Source organism: Brachycentrus maculatus, unplaced genomic scaffold, assembly GCF_059751285.1.
Source record: "Brachycentrus maculatus isolate JH-2025_06_01 unplaced genomic scaffold, ASM5975128v1 h1tg000326l, whole genome shotgun sequence".
Lineage (NCBI taxonomy): Eukaryota > Metazoa > Arthropoda > Insecta > Trichoptera > Brachycentridae > Brachycentrus > Brachycentrus maculatus.
Genome location: NW_028281075.1, coordinates 381304 through 403323, shown reverse-complemented (window position 1 = coordinate 403323; position 22020 = coordinate 381304). Strand labels below are relative to the sequence as shown.

Sequence of the window (22020 nt, the reverse complement as noted above, 5' to 3'; positions counted from 1 at the left end):
TTATATTTGTATTGTATATACTATGTATTGTATTGTATTTGCTATGTATATGCGTCAAAACATAACCTTAAAAGGTATTACGGACATACTTATATAATTACATTTTTAAAGAATAAAACTCAAAATTAGTTTCTTATACTTTATTAAAATTGAGAACAGACAAATAGTAATTGCAGATAGAAAACAATACAATAACTGTTATTGAAATTTCATCTGTTTCAATGCAACTAAATATCCTATGAGTACATGTATATTTAATACAACTACACCACAGCGAGTATGTCAATTTTAATAAATTTAATGACAGAAAATTAAATATTTTTTAGATTTTGTATCTCGGTAAAATAATTTAAAAACCTTAATCTACACATTTGCTTATATTTAGATTTGAAGATAGCAAAAATAGCCTTCATTATGTGGGAGGGGTCAGAAAGTAAATGAGGTTTACTCTGGGTACATTTCATCTGTAAACCAAATTAGCTTAATGGATTGAAAAAATGTTTTTTTGTAAACCATATTAAACAATATTGCTTAAATTACCAAATTCACCTGGAATAAGTAGTCAAAAATAAATAGAATCAACAAAATAATAAGTATTGAAATCATCAAGAATAAAGAATGTCCCTTTTTTATAAAATGTGTTAAGCTCTTTCACATAATGCATTGAAATGATGTTTTCATTGAATTGTGAAGAATTTAACACGAACCTATTCGTCCTATGGAGCGATTACGCAAGATGGTAGTGAAACTTGACCTGGACCAATGTGATGAAGATGACTCAAGTTTATGTAAGTGAATCAGGGCATTCTGGAAGCTGTCTGATTATAGTAAGGCTCTCGCATCCTTACTATAATCAGACAATGGGTGTTTAAAGATACCCCGGAGTGCGGATGTCTCTAGAAACCAGACCACGAGGGAGAACTGCCCGCGAGGACAGATGGAAATGGAACAGGTCACTGGTTGAGGCATAGCCACAGAAAGGAGAATAGTATTTTTATGAAGTAATTATGAACTTATTCAATTTGAATGAATAGAGAAAACATGCGATGCTACTGAAACTTCTCTTTGCGTTGTAATTAAATTTTATAAACATCACACACTCGAGTAATTCTCATTGACGAGATGATGGAAATGCCAAACGCCAGAAATAATTTCGAATTTTATTACTCAATTTCTGGCACTCGATTTTGTATTTGGAAAAAAATATTAAATGCTAATTTGAAACATACGCAGTTTAGTTTTAAAAAGTGTCAAATTAGAAATATTTGTCAGAAATACAATTTTTTTCTTTACATCCACCGAGATATCTCACATTTACAAGTTTGAAAAAAATATACAATAAAAATATTTAAAGTTTACCCCAAAGTTTAAAAAGTTATCATGTAATATGCTTTCATTTAGAAAAACAATACATGACAAACAGAAGCTCATGAAAACATTGAGAAAATGATAAAATTTATATTCTTTTTGGGAAAAAATATTGATTTACATGTTTCATCAGCGTACATTTTAAAGGCATCTATATAAAATTGAACTTAATTATGAAGTTGGTTTGTTAACTGACATCACTCACAATGAACTACATATTACTAAATAATTACCACAATACGTAATTCCCACGAAAAGGAACTTCAACAAAACACTGAATATATAAGCGCCTAAACTCTATTCATATAATTTATTCCAATGAAGCTATTCCCAAATTTTACCATGGAAAATAGCCAAATTATAAAGTATCATACAATCCTAAAACATTTTTCCACAAAAGTATGATTATTTTCCACATCTTTATAGAGTTGGGATTTTTTTGATAACCCACTGGGAAATTACAAATCAAACCAGATATTGAAACGTGTCAACACTTCTTATTACTGGAGTCATTGTTCTTACTGCAAACAAAATGGTGTAATGTTTTTCAGTAATCTGTGTGGTTATGGTGATGCTTGGGATTTCTCTGTTTGGTCCTTTGCGGATGCAAGGAACTGTACGTCTGTCTTACGCCAGAACTGCTGCTAGAAATAGATAAACCACAATTAATAGTAGAATACGCAACTATAAGTTACACTAGCCAAAATATTATTCTGTCTAATTCAGATTATCAAGGTCATGCATGCTGATTAGTTAAGAAGGATTAATAACATATCAACCAGCCAACCAGTGTCAAATCACCGGCGAGTTTGATGGCCACGGGTAATATTGGCAACCCGATTCTCCGCGAAGCAGCCACCTTGGTCCCTGCTTTGAAAATTTTCGCAACAGCTACGAGTCCGATGTAATTTTGATATTTGAATGATTTCGGCACGGCTATTTACTCATACACACATTCATTATTAAGCATTATTCACATATGTATACATTTCATAAGTCAAGTCGCTGTCAAACGAAGCTGACATATAAGTCACCATCGCCAGTATAGCGGTGACCTAAAAGTCGCTGTTAAGCTCATCTCTATAGATCAAGCCTTATATGTATTTAACTAATGGCAATGGGATAAACCGGGACATCGCTAACAGAAGACTCAATCTAGGGGGGGAGCCTCCTTCTTCTCGGTCTTCTTGGACTGGAGCAAGGCCTAGATGTTGGGCAGGACGCCTTCCCGGGCGATGGTTTATGATTTAGTTTAAAAATGCTGTTTCCTGGGTAAAAAAAAATCTAAATAATAAAATAAACACTTATTGAAATTTCAAACTTCATAAACCCAATACAATCACAACTGGTATCTTCTACATGCTACAATAATGCAGAGTTATCAAATTAAAACCAATGCAAGCGGTACTACATAATTACGATACCTACCAAAAATCCCTTATAACATATTTGGATATAAGATGTTTCACGAGTATGTATAGAATGCTGGGTACAAAGATAATGAAAGAGTTTTACCTTGAGTGGGAGCGGGGAGCACAGAGGGCTAGCGGACTGGACAGCCGGTGCAGCGGGCGGCGGGTAGCTATCTCTCTCCTGTTCACATCATGCTCATTCACTAACTATACTATACAGCAAGTACCACATACAGCATGTACTTCCACTACACACTACAGTATATCACCAACCCACAACTCCATTACCAAATAATAGTACAAAATATACATACAATCCATAATTGGTGTTATAATTGGATGGTGTTATGCTCTATTCCATCTATACAGTGAAATGTTTATCCTTATTAAATTGATGAAAGGAAGATAAATACATGGTTTGATATATTAAAAAGATCAACTTAACATCGAATAAACAGATGCAGTGCCCTATTGGGTGCGGATGAGAGTTGAGATGAGAGGAAGAATTCTACTAAAAATGGATAAATGTAATGCAAATTGCACCTCACTATAATGCATTCCATAGTATAAAAAAAAACATAATGAAGTAAGTGCATAACCGGTTATTGCATAACACCATCTTATTACGACAGTTGGATTTTTGTACCTAATTACACTAAATTAAAATATTGGTATGTAATAAGTTACTAAAGTATAATGTATAAGTTACTAAATTAAATTTTTATGTTTCTTATTTTTACATTTTTCCACTTCTAACCTGAAAAATTTATTATATACTTTTGCTAAGAGCATTGAATAATTTTTGCTAAGGGTATTTGCATAAATTTTTTGTACATTTGAATAAATATCCCTTATTGCCAATTGCATGGCATGCAGCAAGTGATTCACCGAAAACTGTTACTTGCTTGTTGATGATAATGATTCCTACATTTTTATTTATAAGCCTCCACTCGTTTTGAGTGATTTTGACAATTCCTATTTATCCAACAGAAATACTATAAAATTGTTTTGTTTTCATAATAATTTTTCATTCTTATTTTATTATTTTTGTCAGATCCTAGAAAAATGTAAACAGGATGTTTACTGCAACTCCCGGTGTAAACTTTAATATGTGTAGAAGTACATGTGTGTGGAAAAAGGCAATGCAACGAAAGTTCAAAAACACGCAAAACCCATATTGCCACATAATTATTGTGGTCTTTAGAGACGCTTAAAATTAGCTCATGAATAGCGATGTGGACCACGGGCAATGAGGGTACAATTTTATTTACAGTATAAGAAATATTTGTGTCACTTTTGACAAGGAGCACTCATATGTGTTCTGCACGTTTAATTTTTTTTAATGGCAATATGAGCGCGTATAAATTTAAAAAAAAATAGTTTAAATAAGCTATATGTATACAATATTTAATCTTTGCTTTACATTTACATGGATACAATAACACAAATATATTTGAAAATTTTGTATTTTAAAACATCCGAGTGAAAATATTTCTGGTTTAATATTTGATAACTTTATTTTATCAGTACTTCAATCATCATTCAATCTGTCAAATATAATCACTTGGAAGTTAGATCAAAAGAGTAAATAGAATTGAATGAAAGCAATAAAATTGTACAAAGGAGAAATTGACTAGTATGTAATGTGATCATGCAAGTAAATTATTAGTTCTGTACCTGGAAGGAGGTGGAGCCGGTAATGCTAGTTGACGGGGGCGGCGGAACTCAGCGCCATTGGAAGTTCCCGCACGAAGCCTCTCTCCAAATTCCCTACATTTCATTTTAAAATAAAATACTACATATTTGAAACAGGTGAAATAGGGGCCACAAGTTCCCAACCTTTTTGCCCCAATTACCTCTAGGAGATTATTTTTTACAATTGGAAACTATAATTGTCAAAAGATATTATAAAAATTATGAAGCCTTTTTTATAAACTGTCGCTGAACTGTCACTTAACAATCACATGCTTTTTGGGCTTTCTTCTCTATAGCATATAGCGCTAAATCCAAAGTACATTTAACTCTTCATCACCTCCCGAGCAATTTTAAATATCCAACGAGCACACACATTGGAAATTATTTCATTAAGTAATTATACTTCATAGTATAAATTAAAACATTTTCTTTATATCAAAATTTAAAAAAAATATATATATATATATATATATAAATGTTTTTAAATGAAATAAAACAATATTAAATAGGGCACTATCAAATACTTACATGTTATGTGACAATGATAAGTGTATTCATGCCTGCTAACCATGTTGCCTTTAGACCAAATGCAAAAAAATTAATGACAAAAAAAATTTAAGAATGGTATTTTACCTAGTGAATTCCTCAGCTTCCTCTTCTTCAATATTTATAAATTCTTCATGTTCCTCTAAGTCTCCAGATTGGACATTCTGTTCACGTTCAATCACATGACCCCTGTCATTTATGTGGTGCCCTGTAGGATCAAGTTTGAATATTTTAAATATCCGTGTCAATTATTTCATATCTGAAATAAAACTTTTTCTAATAATTTCGACTTATAAATTTGGAATTTGTTGAAATTACTGTGCGACAAATTTATATGAAGAATTGGCGGGGACTCCAGTATTACTACTTGTGATAAAATGCCAAAATGACTTTGACTATGCTAAAATATACATACAAACCTATGAAAAGGAGTTCCATTTTCTACTATTATACAGATTAGATGGTTAAACAGTATGTTGCATGGAACAAAAATTTATTTTTCACAAATTAAATCAAACGTAATTTGATAGCAAAAGAATTTACCTATGGACATCTTTTTAGTGCCAGTACGAGAGTCTTGCACGGTTCGTCGAGTTTCCTTCACTCCACCGGGGCCAAGTTGGGTACTGCTGGTAGCGCTGTATACCTGTTTGCATACAAAATGTCCGTTAGCGTACAAAATATTTCTCCTAAACCTAAAACATTCTCCCAACACGCTTTGGCTAAAACTAAAACCGAGTATAGGGAGGCGCTTGCATATATCGCTCACTCCTTTCAAGAACGTCATAAATCAAAAATCGTCAATTTTCAGTTGTGCATGTTTTCGGAATGCCTAGAAAATGTACTATATCCCAGCAAAAGCGGCATATTTTTAACTTAATATTTACCCGCTACAGGGCAGAAAATGTTGTTTTTGCATTTTGAATAAAATGTACTGTTTGATTATTTTTATAAATAAATTAAATATTTTTCAAATGGAGAAAAAACCTTCAGGTTTTACCTAAAAAGATCTGTTGCACAATAAAAAGTTCAATAAGTGGCTTGATATTTATTTTGAATCCATTGTGTTATATTTTTAAACTTTAAAATCGTTCTCCTGAAAAATCAAGTATTTTGATTTATGACGTTCTTGAAAGGAGTGAGCGATATGTAATTGAAAAATTATGAATAAAAAATATTGAATATGAATATGAAATATTGAAAAAAAATACAAATTATCCACTTGCTACTTATTCTCAATGGGGATTTTAATTCTATAATTTAAGAAAAGGTTTTTAAAATTAAATAGAATTTGTGGAAGTAAAGGTTAATGCTTGTTTTTTATTTTTTGATTGATGCATGGAGCGCTGCTCGATTGATAACAAGGATAACTGAATTGTGGTATTTACTCAAGTAATTTACCTTATAAGTAGACAAATAATAGCATACCTGTGGTCGGCCATCGGGACCATTGGACATAACGACAGTACTACTGCTGAATGAGTTGCATCGACCATTAAGCATAGAGTCATCTAATGCACCTAAAACAATAAATATGATATGTAAAATTTGAGAAGGGGCAGGGTGAGATAGTCATGTGTCAATGTATTTTATTTTTTGAAATAATTTATAATCCGCAACATTTTGGATATGTCCAGATCCTTGTTCACAAATCTGGGTTTCTACACTTGCGAGTTATTTTGACATTTTGTCTGGGTATTTACAGGGATTACGATACCTATGACAGGTCATAGACCTGTAAATACCTAGGCTTGTAAATACCAAACCTTGTACATAGTAAGCGAGGTAAATAATAAATGCAACTCCCATATAAAAATATTTTTAAAATACTCGAGACTTCCATATTCTTCTTCATGTATATATTAAGATGTAAAATGTAATTCATTATCTTTATTTATTGTTTCGGCATTAACTTTGTGGTAAGACATGTTACAATAATTAAAGAAAACACTTTGTTTTTTACCACTTGAGTTTTATTATACAGACCTGAATGATGGAAGTTTAACTTCTGAAACATGTAGTCTTTAATAAAACTCAAGTGGTAAAAAACAAAGTGTTTTAATTCATTATCAATCGAACCCCTATTTGCATTAAAATTTCATTATAAACCATGATTAGAAGAAAATATAAGTGAGACAGTTTTGAAACACACTTACGAAGTAAAACAGCTGTAAGAAAATCAGCACATTGTTGCGAGACAAAGATAGAGATAATGGGAGTGTGTGGAGCTGAAAGAGGAGTATTACCAGAGTAGGGAGCCATGACCTGACCGGGCAGCTGCGGGAGTGCCCACGCGGGCGCCTGTGCCCCGGGGCCCATCATTCCTTTTGAAAAAATTGTTTTATATTATAGAACTTTCAATCACCTTCACCTTGAAGAGTGCCATCAATTGCAACCATTTACGGGAGATAGGGCAATTTAAAAATCAACAAACAATAACCTCAAATTAATAAAAAAAATATATTTAAAATTAATTTTAAAAAAAAAACATAAAAACAATAAGCAAAAGCCAGTCAAAAGAATTTGCACCATTTTCATCAAACATACTGTCACTATAAAGCTTTGGGTTGTGTATAAGTATGCTGGGGTTATTAGCATTAGTTCAAATGTGTCAACACAAAAACAAAGTAAAACGGTTGCAATAATAAGCAAGAGATATAAACGTTCAATTCTTTTGAAAAAACTTACCAGTCAGCAAACGATTCATATTCATTCCTGGCATAAACGGCATCATTGCGTTTCGAGGATGGTGATGTTGGCCCATTATGGCTAAAGGTCCCATCGCTCCAAAGGGGTCAGAAAACATCGAATTGAATGGACTCATCATAGAGTTCATTTGTCTCATCTGGCGGAAATGTGCTCTGTAAATGTATGTTAGATTTTACATTATACATAAATCAGCTCTAATCGACAAAAAACGTGATACAAAGTACATAACAGTGTAATTCTTACCCAAAATACGGGTCATCGTCAAAATCGTTCATCAATGATCCAAACAAAGACATTTTCAAGAAAAAACGTCCTTAGTTAATAAATTAAATAAACTGTCCAATAATCGACAGTCACGTAAAATTCGCTTTTACCGGAATTCGCTTGTATAAGTAATATTCTAGAAAAAACGCGAAACACGGCCCAAATCAGAAACACAGAAACGAGAAAGTCATAGAAAGATTGCCACCGATTGAAGCAGCCATTATCAAAGACTATATACTCTATAGTTAGGTACCTACTTGCTACGCTTTGCATATTTTTGTCTATAGGTAAATTCATATGATTTTCTACGGTTTATAAATAGGATCTTTCCCGCTATTTGTTTGAACGATATTTTACAGCATTTTAGTCCTGGGCGTCGATTCCCATAGGACCTATGGGAATCGACGCCCAGGACTACAATACTGTAAAAACTGTAACCATAGCTGGTTAACTCTGTAACGATAACTTCAACTAAATCCTATAAAAATATTCATAACTAAATTTTTATTCCGTATATTAAAGTATTCGTCAGTGGGTTAAGTTATCTGCACTACGTAGTTATTGGGTTACTACTGTAATCGACCACTTGGAGTGGAAAAAAATACCCAGACGTTTACTCCACCCCTAGGGCTTAAATTACAGTGAAAGTTAACGGTCTAACTACTCAGTGCAGATAAATTTTATTTTACTTCTGGTCTTCTATTTCTAATGACTTTGACATTTTTTAACGGGTCGTCGATCAGTATTGTCAAAAAGTCAATGATCGAGAAGTTAAGTATCGCATTCTATCAATGATCAATAAATTATTTTGGTTCTTATTGATTTGTTACTTTTCTATAGAAAATGCTTTGAACCTTTATTCCACATGTAGTAACACATTGATTATAACGAAAGTAATTCGTAATATGAATAATTCGTTAGCTGAATTACATTTTCCTAAGAGTTGTTATTTCGTCAAAAAAGTGGGTCTTTTTCAGATTTAAAATCGTTACATAATTTTGGACCGCATTATGGTTGGAATCATTTTTTAAGCTTTCAAACGATTATGGTTTGATGGGTTATCTTTAATTACAATAGAATTTTGCTATTTTTTACTGCATAAAAAAATACAATAAGAAAAAAAAATCTGAAAGACTCGTACAATTAACAACGTACAACTTACTATAAGCTTATATAAGCTTATACTGGTATGTAATCCCGAACGCCCTAACTATTGTTTCGGCTTTTACAAAAAGTTTTACTTTTACATCAAGTTAGTAAAAATCCATTTAGTATTTTTTGGCTTAATTTATTCCAAAGTGGCAGGCCAATTAGACTTTTGGATTTTCAAAGACATATTTATTTTTAAAACTTGGTTAAGAAATCATTTCAGTAATTTTTATCAAAAAGGGAGCGCTCTAAAATCTCGCTATGCGATTCCTAAAAATGCTAGCGCCGAACCTGGCTTCCTCGAGTATTAAATGTATTGTTATCTGAAGGTATTCCAAAATATTCCCTAATAAAGGGTCTAAGACATGCATATGCCATATGAACAGGAATTAGGTAGGTATATTGCAATATCTACCTAAAGATTAAGTTAAGGCAGCAGCAGCACCTCGGTGATTAAAGCGCTACGTGCAGCGAAGTCAAGGGATAACTGGAGAAGAGTCATTGCTTCGACAAGGGTCACGACTGGGAGAAGAATAATAAAGTATGATCGAATTTTGTAGAATGTTAATTTTATTGCCAACCGCGACCTTGACCGAACATTATTGACATTCGCTCGATAAAATCTATTTAAATGTAACAGGAAGATTCAATGTACGTAAGGAATGCAAGAATAAAGCTGTTCCGATTGCGATATTGGCATCTAGAAACGTTTGCGTATTATTCTTAAATTATCCCACGATCAGTAGACAAAGAGATATATCGGCGAGCATTTGGAACAGTGTCCCAGAGAGCTTCGAACCGGGTCAGTGTGGTCCATCTGCTTTATTTCAGGAGTGTGACTTAATCGCGACCCGATCACCGATTACAGCAGACAATACACTGCGGCGGACCACAGCTAAACAACTGGTGTTTTGGTCAATCGAAGGCGGGAAATGGCTTATAGCTGGGGCAACCGTGTGGCATTTGTTGTCAGATTTCTTTACGGTATGGAATAACTCGAATTACTATCACTGCATGTGTTCGGTGTGTTGTCCATCAGTGTTTATCGAAGAACTGGTTCAGTTTTCTAGTTACAATCCTTAGCAAAGGAATAATGTTTCACGTGAATATTATTGTTTAAAAAAATCTATTGATTTCGTGAAAGACGCAAGAAATAAAACTTAAACAAAAAATAAAACTAATTGAATTTCAGAAATAATTAATGACTTTCATTCGGTGAAATTCATTAATTTAATCTTGTTAATGGATTAATTTCACAAAATAATAAATGAGAATATAATTATATTTGAACAAACCAGGGGCACATTTTTAATAAAATAATACATTCTTAGCTCTTTCCGCGCATTGACTAATTCCAGTGAATGTGCTTTAAAGTTTCCAGTAATTAACTTGTCATAAATTATTTAATATTACAGAATATTGTAAGAAATAACATATGTAACTGGAAAACAAGTTAAAATAATTATATTGCAATGATAAAAAATTTATAGCTTTGATTGAAATATAAAGTACAACATCAAATATACCCAATGGTGTATAGGACACTGTATCGTATTGACGCAGTGTTATCTTGATCGTTACTTACATGAAGGCAAATTTTTCACTCCTGCGCTTCAGGGACTAGTCCAGGGTAATATTAAATAAATATTCGAGTGTAAAATCACTAATATTAATTTTCACCCTCCTGGGAATCGAACCCGGGACCTCCAACACGGTAGCTAAACACGCTAACCATTACACCAAGTGGGCGGACGAAAAACAAATATTTACTCGCAGTAAATATTTGTGGAACGCTTATCTTAAACCCATTTTCCACTTGTAAATGATATTTTATTATAAGGAACAAAAATAGATTCAAAACCAAAACCCTAATTCCCAAAACCAAAGGAAAAGTTAAATATCAGGGATACAATGTAAATTGAATATGTAAATTTCTTATTGGGTATATCCTTTTGACAAACATCTAATGATGGCGATCGTACGTTTAATCCTGTCGTGGATTTATGTTTAACCCTCTCTAAATCAAAATAATTTATTTATATAATTTATTATATTAACGATAAATAGACTGATTACCTAAATTTTATTTTCTATGACTCAGGCACCTCGGCTCTCCAAATTTAAAACACAGTAAGGGACATTTTTTTGTAGTAGTTTTTTTTTGCATTTATGGACTAAGTAGACTCTACTTAGTCCAAAAATGCAAAAATAAACTTACTACAAAAAAATGTCCCTTACTGTGTTTTAAATTTGGACAGCCGACCTATGTGTGCGTTTTAAACAACGCATTGCATTGAATATGCCTGTGGTATGACATCGTGTAACATAAGGAAAAGCAAAATTACACGTAACTACGGAATAAAAAATATTCGAACCAATTTTTTTTTACTATTTTTTCGTAAATCATTTTCATTTTTTTTTCGTTAAACTTATGAAAACATCTTATAATATAAAAAATATTTTATAACCCAGCAACGGTTATAAAAATAAATTTTATATAACTATATATAACTATATCGATTGTGAAAAGATTTTAGATTTAATAGAAATAGAAACAAAATCAATATTCTAAAATTATCATTTTTGTTTCAAAAAATATATATTTATTTTAAATTCGGACGACTTTCCACGAAAATAAATTTAACGTGGGTATGGCATTTGTATGTATGTATGAGATGTGGGAGGACAGCAAGGAAGTTTGAGTTGTGACTCAATGCGTCTGTGTAGCATCATCGCATGACACCGAACAAAGGTTAACGGCCAAGTCCCGCCAGTAGTGTATGTATTTTCTAATAATATTATTTTGAAAATGAATTGCATGTACCATGTACCTATTGTGTTAATGGAAATTTATTACGGATGGTTGATATGTTGTTAGGTACCTATCTTATTGTTTATTTATTATAATACGCAGGGTTTTTTTAATCAAAAAAGGTCCTGGAACTAACTTCATGTTGAGCTTTTACTAAAAAAATATATTCAAATATTCATTTCAATGCCATATTTTATCATTTTCACAAATAATATAAATGTAGATAGTAATTATGTAAGCGCAAACATTGTTTTGTCTAATTGATTTTGAAAATTAAGATAAAATATATTCGTGAAAAAGGGTGCCGGAACGCCGTTCCGCCGAAACGAAAAAAAGCCCTGATAATATGCTAAACGGATGAAAAGAGGTATTATAAAAGAGGTAGGTATCATTCAAAGTGTCTTGTGTCGAATCGTAGTAATATCACATTAAAATGCATTTTATTATTATAATACAAATATTTATTTACTGTCTCACCTTGCACACATTACGTACATATGTTGTCTGTATATTGGTTTTAATTTTAAACACCAGTTCATATTAAACTAGAGGTAGCATATTTTTATACCCTTAGATTGAAGAGATTCACAGTCTAAACTAAATAATCTTCACCTTTCTATTGGGTCAGTTTATGTTATTATGTCAGTTTATTCATTAGTAACTTAATCTATCATCTTGTTATTAAGATAGATACAATATAAAAAATAATATTGGAAAAAGTCGTGACAAAGAAATTGCGAGAATTGAAAATAAAGGTTATCAAACCCATTTTTGGCGGGATTTAGTTTCAATTCACCTTTTTTTTAAATTTGAATTTCACCAATTAACAAGATAAAATATGAGATTTTTTACTATGTATTTAACAATGTCTGTTAACATTTTACAAGACCTGAAGATATGGAGATAGAAAAATAGTTTTTTTTTCTAACAATTGTAATGGTAAATGTATTTAAAAAATCTAATGTAATCGAAACGAAATTTCGCTTTTTCAATTTCTTGTCAGTGCCAACGAAAAACAGTCACTCGTATTATAAATATATTTGAGGGTGTAGCTCGTTTTTAAATTAATCTGCTTGTCTTGTATTGTATTAGATTTTTTAATGAGTGGATTGAAAGCTGTACAAGAAAACAAAGATATAAATTAGATAAGAAAAATGATTTTCTTGTTTTTGAAAGTGTATAATGGGATACTATCGTTATTTTAAATTGTATTAGAGAATGTTGCTGAGATTAATGTAGATTACATAAATACGTTCCGTTGCTATTATTTCTTTCATACCTACAGACAAGGCTCTGTATAAGAAGTTCCGCAAGACTGCTGGTTATTCTTTATTGGAAATTTTAAATTTAAGTTAAAAACGAAAATAATTTATTTAGAAAACGATTTAAACAATATCAGGCATCATCAGTATAGTTAGAGAAAATCACATTTCCAAAAGTAATGAATTTTAAGGATAGAACACGTTGATTCCTTTCCATTTATAATTTGTGAATGGAAGGGAATAAACAATAAAAATAATAACAGCTATTCGCATTATATTTTTCCTCGAAAACGGCATGATTTCGCAGGAGTTTTTGTCCCGCACTTTTATAATCGGTCATTAGAAGAATTTCTTCTCATTTCTCATCTCAATCATCCCAGATCCCAATGGTGTGTGCGCGCGCGCCTGTGTGTTATAATATATTATTTATTATTATATTATATTATACTATTTAACACTCAAAGAAGAAAAGTTTTTTTTATCAAAGATTAGATATTTTTAGTAATCAATTGAAATGAGCATGTAGCTCATGAAAAATATTTCACTGTCATTCTTGCAGCGACAGCGTAGGCGTGGATACTTTACAGAATGAATTATTGTGATATTGAAAATTAAAAAAAAACTCCCTTCAATTATGATGGATTATATGGATAAAAATACATACAGATACTTAAGTAGGTACATTACGAATGTGTAATAAACTAAAAATGTACCTTTATGTATATTCTACATGTGTATTTATAATTTTGCACGAGAGGTAGTAAATATAAACAAAATAATCAAAAAATAAAATTAAGTAAAATGTGTATCTTGCTTTTACTGAGTTGATATCTTGTGCATTGAAAATCACTATTGAGCAACACTGTTTTCCAGAAGTTATAATCCTCAAGATAATGATAACTAAAATTAAAATAGTAAATAATGGTTTGGGTTCTCTTTTCTACCAAGCCCAAGGTATGAATATTTATTTAGCTTTTGAATCATAAAAATATACTAACTGAGAATTCGTATAGAAATGAATTTACAGTGAAAAAGTGAGTTTTTCTTCGAAATAATTAAATGGTTTTGAAAAGAAGAGTTATTGAAGTGTAAAGTTAAAAAAAAACTTTTCTTTGCATAATATATTCTAAAAAACTATTATTTATTTTATTTATTTATCTATTTTTATTTAAACTTCATGTACAGAAAATAAATAAGTACATTGGCGGGCTTTTCGGAAAAACGAAATAAGTCGAAATATTTTTTTGAATTATTGAATGTTTTGATTGGAGGGACCAGTATTCCAAATTGTAGCAAAATACGAATTTCATCAAATGTCATCTTAATTTTTTTTTATTTAAAAAATAACTACAATAATAATAAAAAGTATTTCGACACATTCAAAATGTTGAATACAATAGTTTTATTTAATTAACGAATTTTTACCATATGTAAACAAATTTCAAAACATTAAAAATGTAGTATGTCTTTTACAAGGCTTTATATAAAAAATATATATAAATATAGATTGTAATTACGTAAGCACAAACATTGTTTCGTCAAATTGATTTTGAAAATTTAACAAATAAAAATATCAGTGAAAAAAAGTGCTGGACGCCGTTCCACCGGAGCGCAATTTTACCGTTCGGCAGTCCGGTTTTTTTTTAAAAATAAAAGTCACTACGACAGATTAGCGTGATCGAATTTACTCGCATCGTGATCACGCACCGATCCGAAGAAAGACGGCCAAAAGCACAAGCCAATCATCCGTTTTATCACGCTAACCGGACTGCCGGACAGTAAAATTCCATGTATCGCACAAGCGCCCTTACATGGAAAAAAAGCCCTGGTCTTAAAGTTGAAATGCTACACAAAATCGCTATATGTTTTTGGGTGGGTTTACCGAAATCGAGCAGAATGCTTATAGAAAGTTGCGAGATACATAATAATATGTTGAGAAATATTCAGATATCGACAACAATGGATACCTGGACGCCCATGACTTCGAGTGCCTGGCCGTGCGGACGTGCGTGCTGGAGGGGCGCGGGGACTGCGGCACGACGCGCCTAGCGCGCTACCAGCACATCATGCTCAGTCTCTGGGAGGAGATTGCGGAAATGGCTGACTTTGACAAGGTCAGTTCCGGTCATGGTACGAGTACAAAATGTTGGTCAATCAATAAAACTAGTGGTCTGATGATTGGAGGTTCTCCGTTCTGTCACAACTTGCGCCAAATTCGTTGTCGCAATGGAGTTGATCGACACAAATGTAAAAAATATACATATCAAAGTAATATATGTATATTTTTATTTGTAAATAAATGTTATAAATATCAATCATCGAACCCTTATTCGCACTCCATTGGGGCACTGCATCGTATGAACGAAGTGTTATCTTGATTGTTAACACACGAAGGATAAATGATAAGCCCTCCACTTCAGGTACCAGTCAAGGGTAATTTATTTGACCCTCCCTCTGGGAATCGAACCCGGGACCTCCAGTACAGTAGGCGAGCGTGCTGACTATTACACTACGGAGGCGGACTCATAAATAAAATAAATAAAACATTGCATGTTTACAGGTAGGGTTGCCATCTTTTTTAAAAACCCCATTGGAACATTTTGATGAATGGGTGATGTTTTGGGTCCTCAACTAAGTTAACCGAAGTAAAATTTTTATAGAATTCTTTCCTAATTACACTTCACAGTTATATTATTTTCAGAAACATTCATGATTTCTAAATTTTACTTTCCATTTTATATACTGTACACAATTCGCTTGAAAAACTAATTAACTATATTTCGTCTGAATATAAGGATATGATCGAAGTCATTGAGATACCATTGTCCATTATGGTGACATGTTCAGGCTGTTAGCAACCCACTTACACATATTACAATAAAATTGAAAGATTAATACATGTAATATTTCCACAATTTTATTACTCTCTTTTGTCTTGTATGTTATTTTGTATTTCATTTCTAGGATGGAAAAATTACCGTAGAAGAGTTCAAAATAGCTGTTCAAAATTGTTGTGTGGGGAAGAAGTACGAAGACTTTCCTCAAGCACTGAGGGCATTTATTGAATCTAATTTTCGATTAATTGATCTAAACCAAGATGGTGTTCTAGACATTGAAGAATTTAGATACGATTGCGTTCAAAGAATGCCTGTAGATGACATCAGCGTCATCAATGATGCATATTATAATTTATTAAATGTGAGTATTCTTTTCAATTGAAAAAAAAAATAAAAAATTAAAATCAATAAGAATAATAATGATTTGGAATAGTTCTTGCCTGGAGTAAAGAGAAAATTTCTTCCATGTGAGATGTTAAATAAATATGTCATTACATTATTATTAATCTCCGCTTTTTTAAAATTAGCTATGCAAAACATTATTTTGAATGACTTGTATGAGGCATTAAAATTAATTTCTTAATGATAGCCAAAGATACCGTACAACGGGGCGGGGCTACTTGAACTTTGATGCGTTTCTTGAGCCCAGTACAAAAAACAATTATATCTGTATTTGGTCTACAATAATTAACGTATCGACATGATTCATTGTTTCCCTGAGAGGTGACACTTATTGATCGATAGCACAATCTAAATATTTTTTTTTGTACTGGGCTTAAGTAACACATCAAAGTTCAAGTAGCCCTATTCTACGGTACCCATTTATATTTATATGCACAACTGCTGTAATATGTCACTCTTTATACTTATTGGCAAACTAAAATGTATGTTTAAATTATTTTTTTATCAGGTTAATGAAAAAACAATTAAATTGTAATTAAAACAGCCACTGCAAGGCTATTTACAGTATTGACATACATTGGGATGATATCCTAAAAATTAATTACAATATATAAAATACATATTTTTTCAACATTTTTTTATATGAAGAATTATTTTTTCAGGATGGTGATAAAAAAAGGGGAGGCTTGACATTAGATAGATACCAAGAACTATTTGCTCAATTTTTAGGAGACCAAAGAGATGAAAATCCCGCCAAATACTTATTTGGGCCCATTGAAGTCGCAGATTATTAGGTCTTTTCCTTAAGTTTCCATTTATGATAAAAACCAAATAAATTATACTATCCCTTTGTCTAAGCTCTTCTCGATTTGTTGGAGCCTCCATTTAGGTGAACTATTTAACAAATTATTTTGTTGCTGAGACTTATACTGAAATCAACCAGATACAAACATGGAGAGTTTTCAACAGCTGGTTCTTTGTGAAATGATTAAACATAAATAAATATATGATTGTTATGATGCTTTCTTATTATCCTTCTGTACACGACTAGCGCCTGTTAGGGGGCAGGCTGACAAGTAAGTTTGAACCAACATGGATTTTTTATAGAGGCATTCATATGGAAACCCATTTTTTGTGTGACTTACATACAGAAATTGCCATTAGGGAAAATGACCAGATGTCCTGAACTGAAGTTATAAATCCCAAATTAAACACTATCTCGGAGAGTTCCTTACAATAGTCCTGCACTTGAAATGTCGTTTGTTCTAGTATGCTGTTTTTTTGTTGTTGGCCTGGATGCATTAAATTATTAAGGTTATATTATTAAAAAAAAACAATAAACCATTTATTGATACTTTTATTCACATCAAAATAAAATGCATTTGAAAATGTTACAAAACTATGAATGAAACTATTAAACACACAATGCTAGTTTAAAATTAATTTTGCATTGGTAAAACTAAATACATTTAAAGTGACAACATGAACTAATCACCAAACTAAATAAGAAAATGAATAAAAACACTCCACTGTACCCAGTCTTCATAAAACTAAATTAAATCAAGAAAGCATAAATAATCAAATGTATATTTAACTATCAGACAAATAAAACAATATTGTATAACATAAAGAATGCTGCTCCCTCCGTTAAAATATTTAAACATAATACTTTTTTGTCCTTGAGTAAGAAAAAAAAGTATATTAATAGACACACTCAAAGAACTATATATTATATCTCTTTGAGGTTAAACTTGATAGAAAAACTACCTATTTCTCCATAATAATGATTTTTTTTAAAGCTTTAGATCATTATCAAAATACTATTGCGCCTCTTCAGATACGGATGACAAAAAATTTGTTATTTATTTTTTATACTTTTTTTTCTATAAATCTGTAAAAAATCTGTTTCTCACATTGCCACTCTACTGACTAACTGCCGTGTTATTAATTTCATATACAATAGAATAAAAAAAGGGGTTTAACTTTATATGTATTTAATTATGATTTTTGAAAATATACGTGTCGGGTTGTGGTCCCGTGGTGAGTGTCGCGGATTCTCGAGTCAGAGTTTCTGGGTTCGAACCCACTCTACCACAATTTGATACATATTTTTAATAATGAGCAGCTTAGGCTCACAAAAATAGTATGAAATCAAAGTATTTTTGTAAATAATAAAACAAAAAAAACACCAATATTTCTCTTATAAATAAATAAATAAAGATATGTGAAAATGCTTAAATACAATGAAGAATCAGTGTTGTCAAACCAAATAAAACTGTCTCTGGGTGAAATTCCTTAATAACAATAGTAACAAAGATATAAGTGTCACTATAATTATAATTAAAACTACATTTTTATTTATTAAGCTCAATACTTGAAAAAACATAGTCTAGAAATAATATATAATAAATAACCATGTAAAATGTTTCAATGAGAGCAGAATTATGAAGGGTATTTTTTATACGCACAAAGCGCATTAGTTTATAGAATTTTAAGGTTTTGTTACTGGACAAGAATGAATAAAAAAAGTCATTAAAAAAATATGTTTATGAAGTAACACTTCTTACATATCTCTTAATACATACAACATGTACCATGAATAAGATATAATTTAAAATCTGAAAATAGTTTAAATTAATTTTGATAGGAGATTCCAAAGCATAAAAAATCATGTAGAAATAAAAGTAAATTATTGAATAAAAAGTTTTATAGAGCAATCATTTGTCATATTTATACAACTATGATCTTGACATTACTAAAATATTTAATTACGGATTGTATAAAGACCTCACCCTGGGATATTAAGAGAACAAAATGCTAGCTCAAATCACCAGGCCAAAAACAATAATTGAAATCTACAATTATTATAGTAAATATTAAATTTTTACAATAAAAAAATCTGATTTGTACAAAATAATAGCAGAGATAATATATATTACATACAATAAACATTACATATATTTATTAAAATACTATACAAAAATGGGTGGTTTTCAAAATATGCAGAATAAGACAAAAAAGAGCTAAATCATTCGTTTTTATTTTGACATTTTAATATAATCATAAAGAACATCAATACATATTTAAAGCCCACACCATGTAATATTACCTTCTACTGTAGCCACTATCCTTACAGGGACTTTCTTCAGGGCCTTGTGGTACTAAAATTATGTATAACTTAAAATTAAATATCATATTGTCGAGAGAGACAGAAAACATCTATGTATGTTCATATTTGTTACATTTTAATCTGTAAAAAAAATCTCTGTCTGAAAAATGGTAATTTTCCACTGGGTGTCTTCCGAGATATATTTTTAGATTTTTTGGGACATTTAGGGCGATCCATTACATCGACAATCATATGAAGGAAATATGATCAGTCTGTGGTGAAAAATCGAGTGAAAAAAATCTAAACTTGAGCAATAACTGGATGCCAAATATGGGCTGCACAATTTCTTTGACACAACATGATTTCCGGAGTCAACTGTCTTGTTAATAAAGAATTGTCAATTTTTATCTCGTTTTATCAAAAACCCATCTTATGGGCCATTGTTTCAGATATTTCGAACATTTTCACAACTTCTTTTAGTTTTAACTGTCCATTTTCCTTTATGTTATGATATTTCATTACTTTGCTGGCCGCTGACTGCCTAATAGGTCCTACCCGAACACCGTTGTTTTTCAAGAACAAGTATGATTATCTTAAACAGCTGACATTTCAAGTAAAGACTTTTGATACTTTTTCTTTGTTTCATGAAAAATGGAATTACCGAAGAAACTCTAAATTAGTATGTTTATAACTACAAAACTCTAAAACTGCGCACTTGGTTACTTGTTTCAGTGATTACATCCAAACAACTGAACATAATAATATATTTTTTCTGCTTGTACATGAAATTGAATAGAGAAAAACTGAAAAAAGAAAGGTAAATCACTCTTTCTGTCTCATTTCCCAAACATATTATAAACCACCCAAATACACCAATTTAATATAAGCTCCAAGTATTATCAATTAAAATATAGGTTTGTGAATATTTTTAAATATAAATTGCTAGTAATAAACACATGCATAAATCATAAATGTCATAAAACATTAAACGCCGCATGGTTTCCAACAACCAAAGTATTTTTATGGTTATAAAAATAGACCTGAGAAACAGTATTCACAAAACTCAAAAGTCAAATTTTTCTGGTATGACTTTCATCAAAAGTTTATTAGAAGGATCATAATCATATTTGAATTGACCATATTGAGTATTTTTAATATATATTTTGAAAAAATTAATAGCATAAAAAAGTCAATGACATGATTAAGGATGATAGAATTCAGCACCAATAGGATCTCTGGTTCAGTGAAATCTTACAGGAGTGAGATATTTTTCAATAAACGTGTTGACATTTTTAAATATTACTTAGTGTCGACGTTATTGAAATATTAGTTATAATATTGTAATTCATTCTTTTTTTTTTACATATACTATACTTATTTAACAACCAAATCATAAAGGGATATTATATACATATGTATTCACATAAAATTTATATATTTAATACACATTAAGAATATTTTATCAAGTCTTGTTCCGATTGATCACAAGGTATTTACAATACTGAATAAATACAAATATTAATAAGCTTTAATTTTCAGCCAAAATATGTTAACTTCTCATAAATAAACACAATAAAATACATTATTTTACTTATTACATAAGTTTACAGTTTTGAAATGCAATCTGTACTGTACCTGTACCAAGGTCCAAGGAGTTTTAATAGCCAGTGTCAAAAAACTTATTTTTGAGATATAGTTTTGATCTGTTACACATTTTAACAAATTAGTTTACAGGGTAGTAATAAAAAGAAGTAACCCAGTTTATATCCCTACTTCTTACAGTATTAAGAAAGATGATTTTACAACCTGTTCCTGTTAGAAAATCAGATAAATAAAAATAAAATAAAAACTTATTTTATTGGACAAGAGTAATGTTTTTGTAATGTTATGTTGTGAATAAACAGCTACATTTTATAAAGAAAATAATATCTAGTCTTATTATTGTCTGTATTGTGAAAGCAAGTTGATAATTTCAAATAATGAATAAAAGCGCTCGATTGTTTCCTGTGTAATTATTTTTGGCTCTTACAAAGTTTCAAAGTTATTTATGTCAAATTGATTTTCACAATTCTTTGTCGGGACGACTCAATATCTCAAATGAAACAAAATAAATGCAATATTGAATTTACATTTTCAACTGGGGACCGTACTTACGCATACAAAACTTTTTATCGGTGCAATTACATTACAAACATTACACATAACCTTAAGAATCTAGGATGATTCATAAAAAAGTTTTCAATATAAAATTCACTAAACAATCTCTCACGTTTTAGAAAATACTATCTAGGAGCAAACGATGATATCTTCATCCAGTTGTGGCGGGTGTTGGTTTATACTGCTGTAGGAGATGTGCGACCGACCAGGGGCCAACAGGCTCGCAGTGTCTCTCGAGGACTCCATTCCACACAACTGGACTCTACTTCGGGTTATGCCTGCGAGAAAAATCTCCAAG

General features: G+C 31.1%; 3 protein-coding genes across 13 annotated transcripts in view; 1 reads left to right on the top strand and 2 right to left on the bottom strand.

Annotated features, from left to right (window-relative positions):
* Nucleotides 1–125: 125 nt before the first annotated feature.
* On the bottom strand, nt 126–8183 carry LOC148304191 (myeloid leukemia factor-like). 8 transcript variants are annotated; one of them, XM_088268543.1, is made up of 9 exons: nt 7974–8183; nt 7710–7882; nt 7268–7345; nt 6450–6541; nt 5565–5667; nt 5109–5229; nt 4458–4550; nt 2884–2961; nt 126–2012 (listed from the first exon to the last, which is right to left on the bottom strand). In XM_088268543.1, the coding sequence occupies exons 1-9, from the start codon at nt 8024–8026 to the stop codon at nt 1916–1918; spliced, it is 888 nt and encodes a 295-aa protein (XP_088124669.1). In that variant the 5' UTR covers nt 8027–8183; the 3' UTR covers nt 126–1915. The 8 variants fall into 8 exon arrangements, with proteins under 8 accessions (XP_088124669.1, XP_088124671.1, XP_088124672.1 ...); XM_088268545.1 differs by having other exon boundaries at nt 126–2009; XM_088268546.1 differs by lacking the exon at nt 2884–2961.
* Nucleotides 8184–9909: 1726 nt separating this feature from the next.
* LOC148304190 (sarcoplasmic calcium-binding protein 1-like) lies at nt 9910–17472 on the top strand. 2 transcript variants are annotated; one of them, XM_088268623.1, is made up of 4 exons: nt 9910–10127; nt 15165–15331; nt 16182–16415; nt 17119–17472. In XM_088268623.1, the coding sequence occupies exons 1-4, from the start codon at nt 10076–10078 to the stop codon at nt 17248–17250; spliced, it is 585 nt and encodes a 194-aa protein (XP_088124749.1). In that variant the 5' UTR covers nt 9910–10075; the 3' UTR covers nt 17251–17472. The 2 variants fall into 2 exon arrangements, with proteins under 2 accessions (XP_088124749.1, XP_088124750.1); XM_088268624.1 differs by lacking the exon at nt 9910–10127 and adding an exon at nt 14769–15089.
* A 3967-nt stretch (nt 17473–21439) lies between these two features.
* Nucleotides 21440–22020, bottom strand: part of LOC148304189 (NPC intracellular cholesterol transporter 1-like) — a 34116-nt gene continuing 33535 nt past the window's right edge. For all 3 annotated transcript variants that reach the window (XM_088268744.1, XM_088268742.1, XM_088268745.1), the window contains one exon: nt 21440–22000. In XM_088268744.1, the coding sequence (XP_088124870.1) occupies nt 21995–22000 (6 nt within the window). In that variant the 3' untranslated portion in view covers nt 21440–21994. The remainder of the gene's footprint in view (nt 22001–22020) is intronic.

Excerpts from the sequence above, each read along its gene's own strand:
- LOC148304191 (XM_088268543.1), bottom strand. The coding sequence starts at position 8,026 with ATGTCTTTGTTTGGATCATTGATGAACGATTTTGACGATGACCCGTAT. Across the intron at positions 7,346-7,709 it reads TATGAATCGTTTGCTGACTG|GAATGATGGGCCCCGGGGCA; the intron begins GTAAGTTTTTTC and ends TTTTTTCAAAAG. Across the intron at positions 2,962-4,457 it reads CCGGCTCCACCTCCTTCCAG|GAGAGAGATAGCTACCCGCC; the intron begins GTACAGAACTAA and ends TGATGTGAACAG.
- LOC148304190 (XM_088268623.1), top strand. The coding sequence starts at position 10,076 with ATGGCTTATAGCTGGGGCAACCGTGTGGCATTTGTTGTCAGATTTCTT. Across the intron at positions 10,128-15,164 it reads TGTTGTCAGATTTCTTTACG|ATATCGACAACAATGGATAC; the intron begins GTATGGAATAAC and ends AGAAATATTCAG. Across the intron at positions 15,332-16,181 it reads AAATGGCTGACTTTGACAAG|GATGGAAAAATTACCGTAGA; the intron begins GTCAGTTCCGGT and ends TTTCATTTCTAG.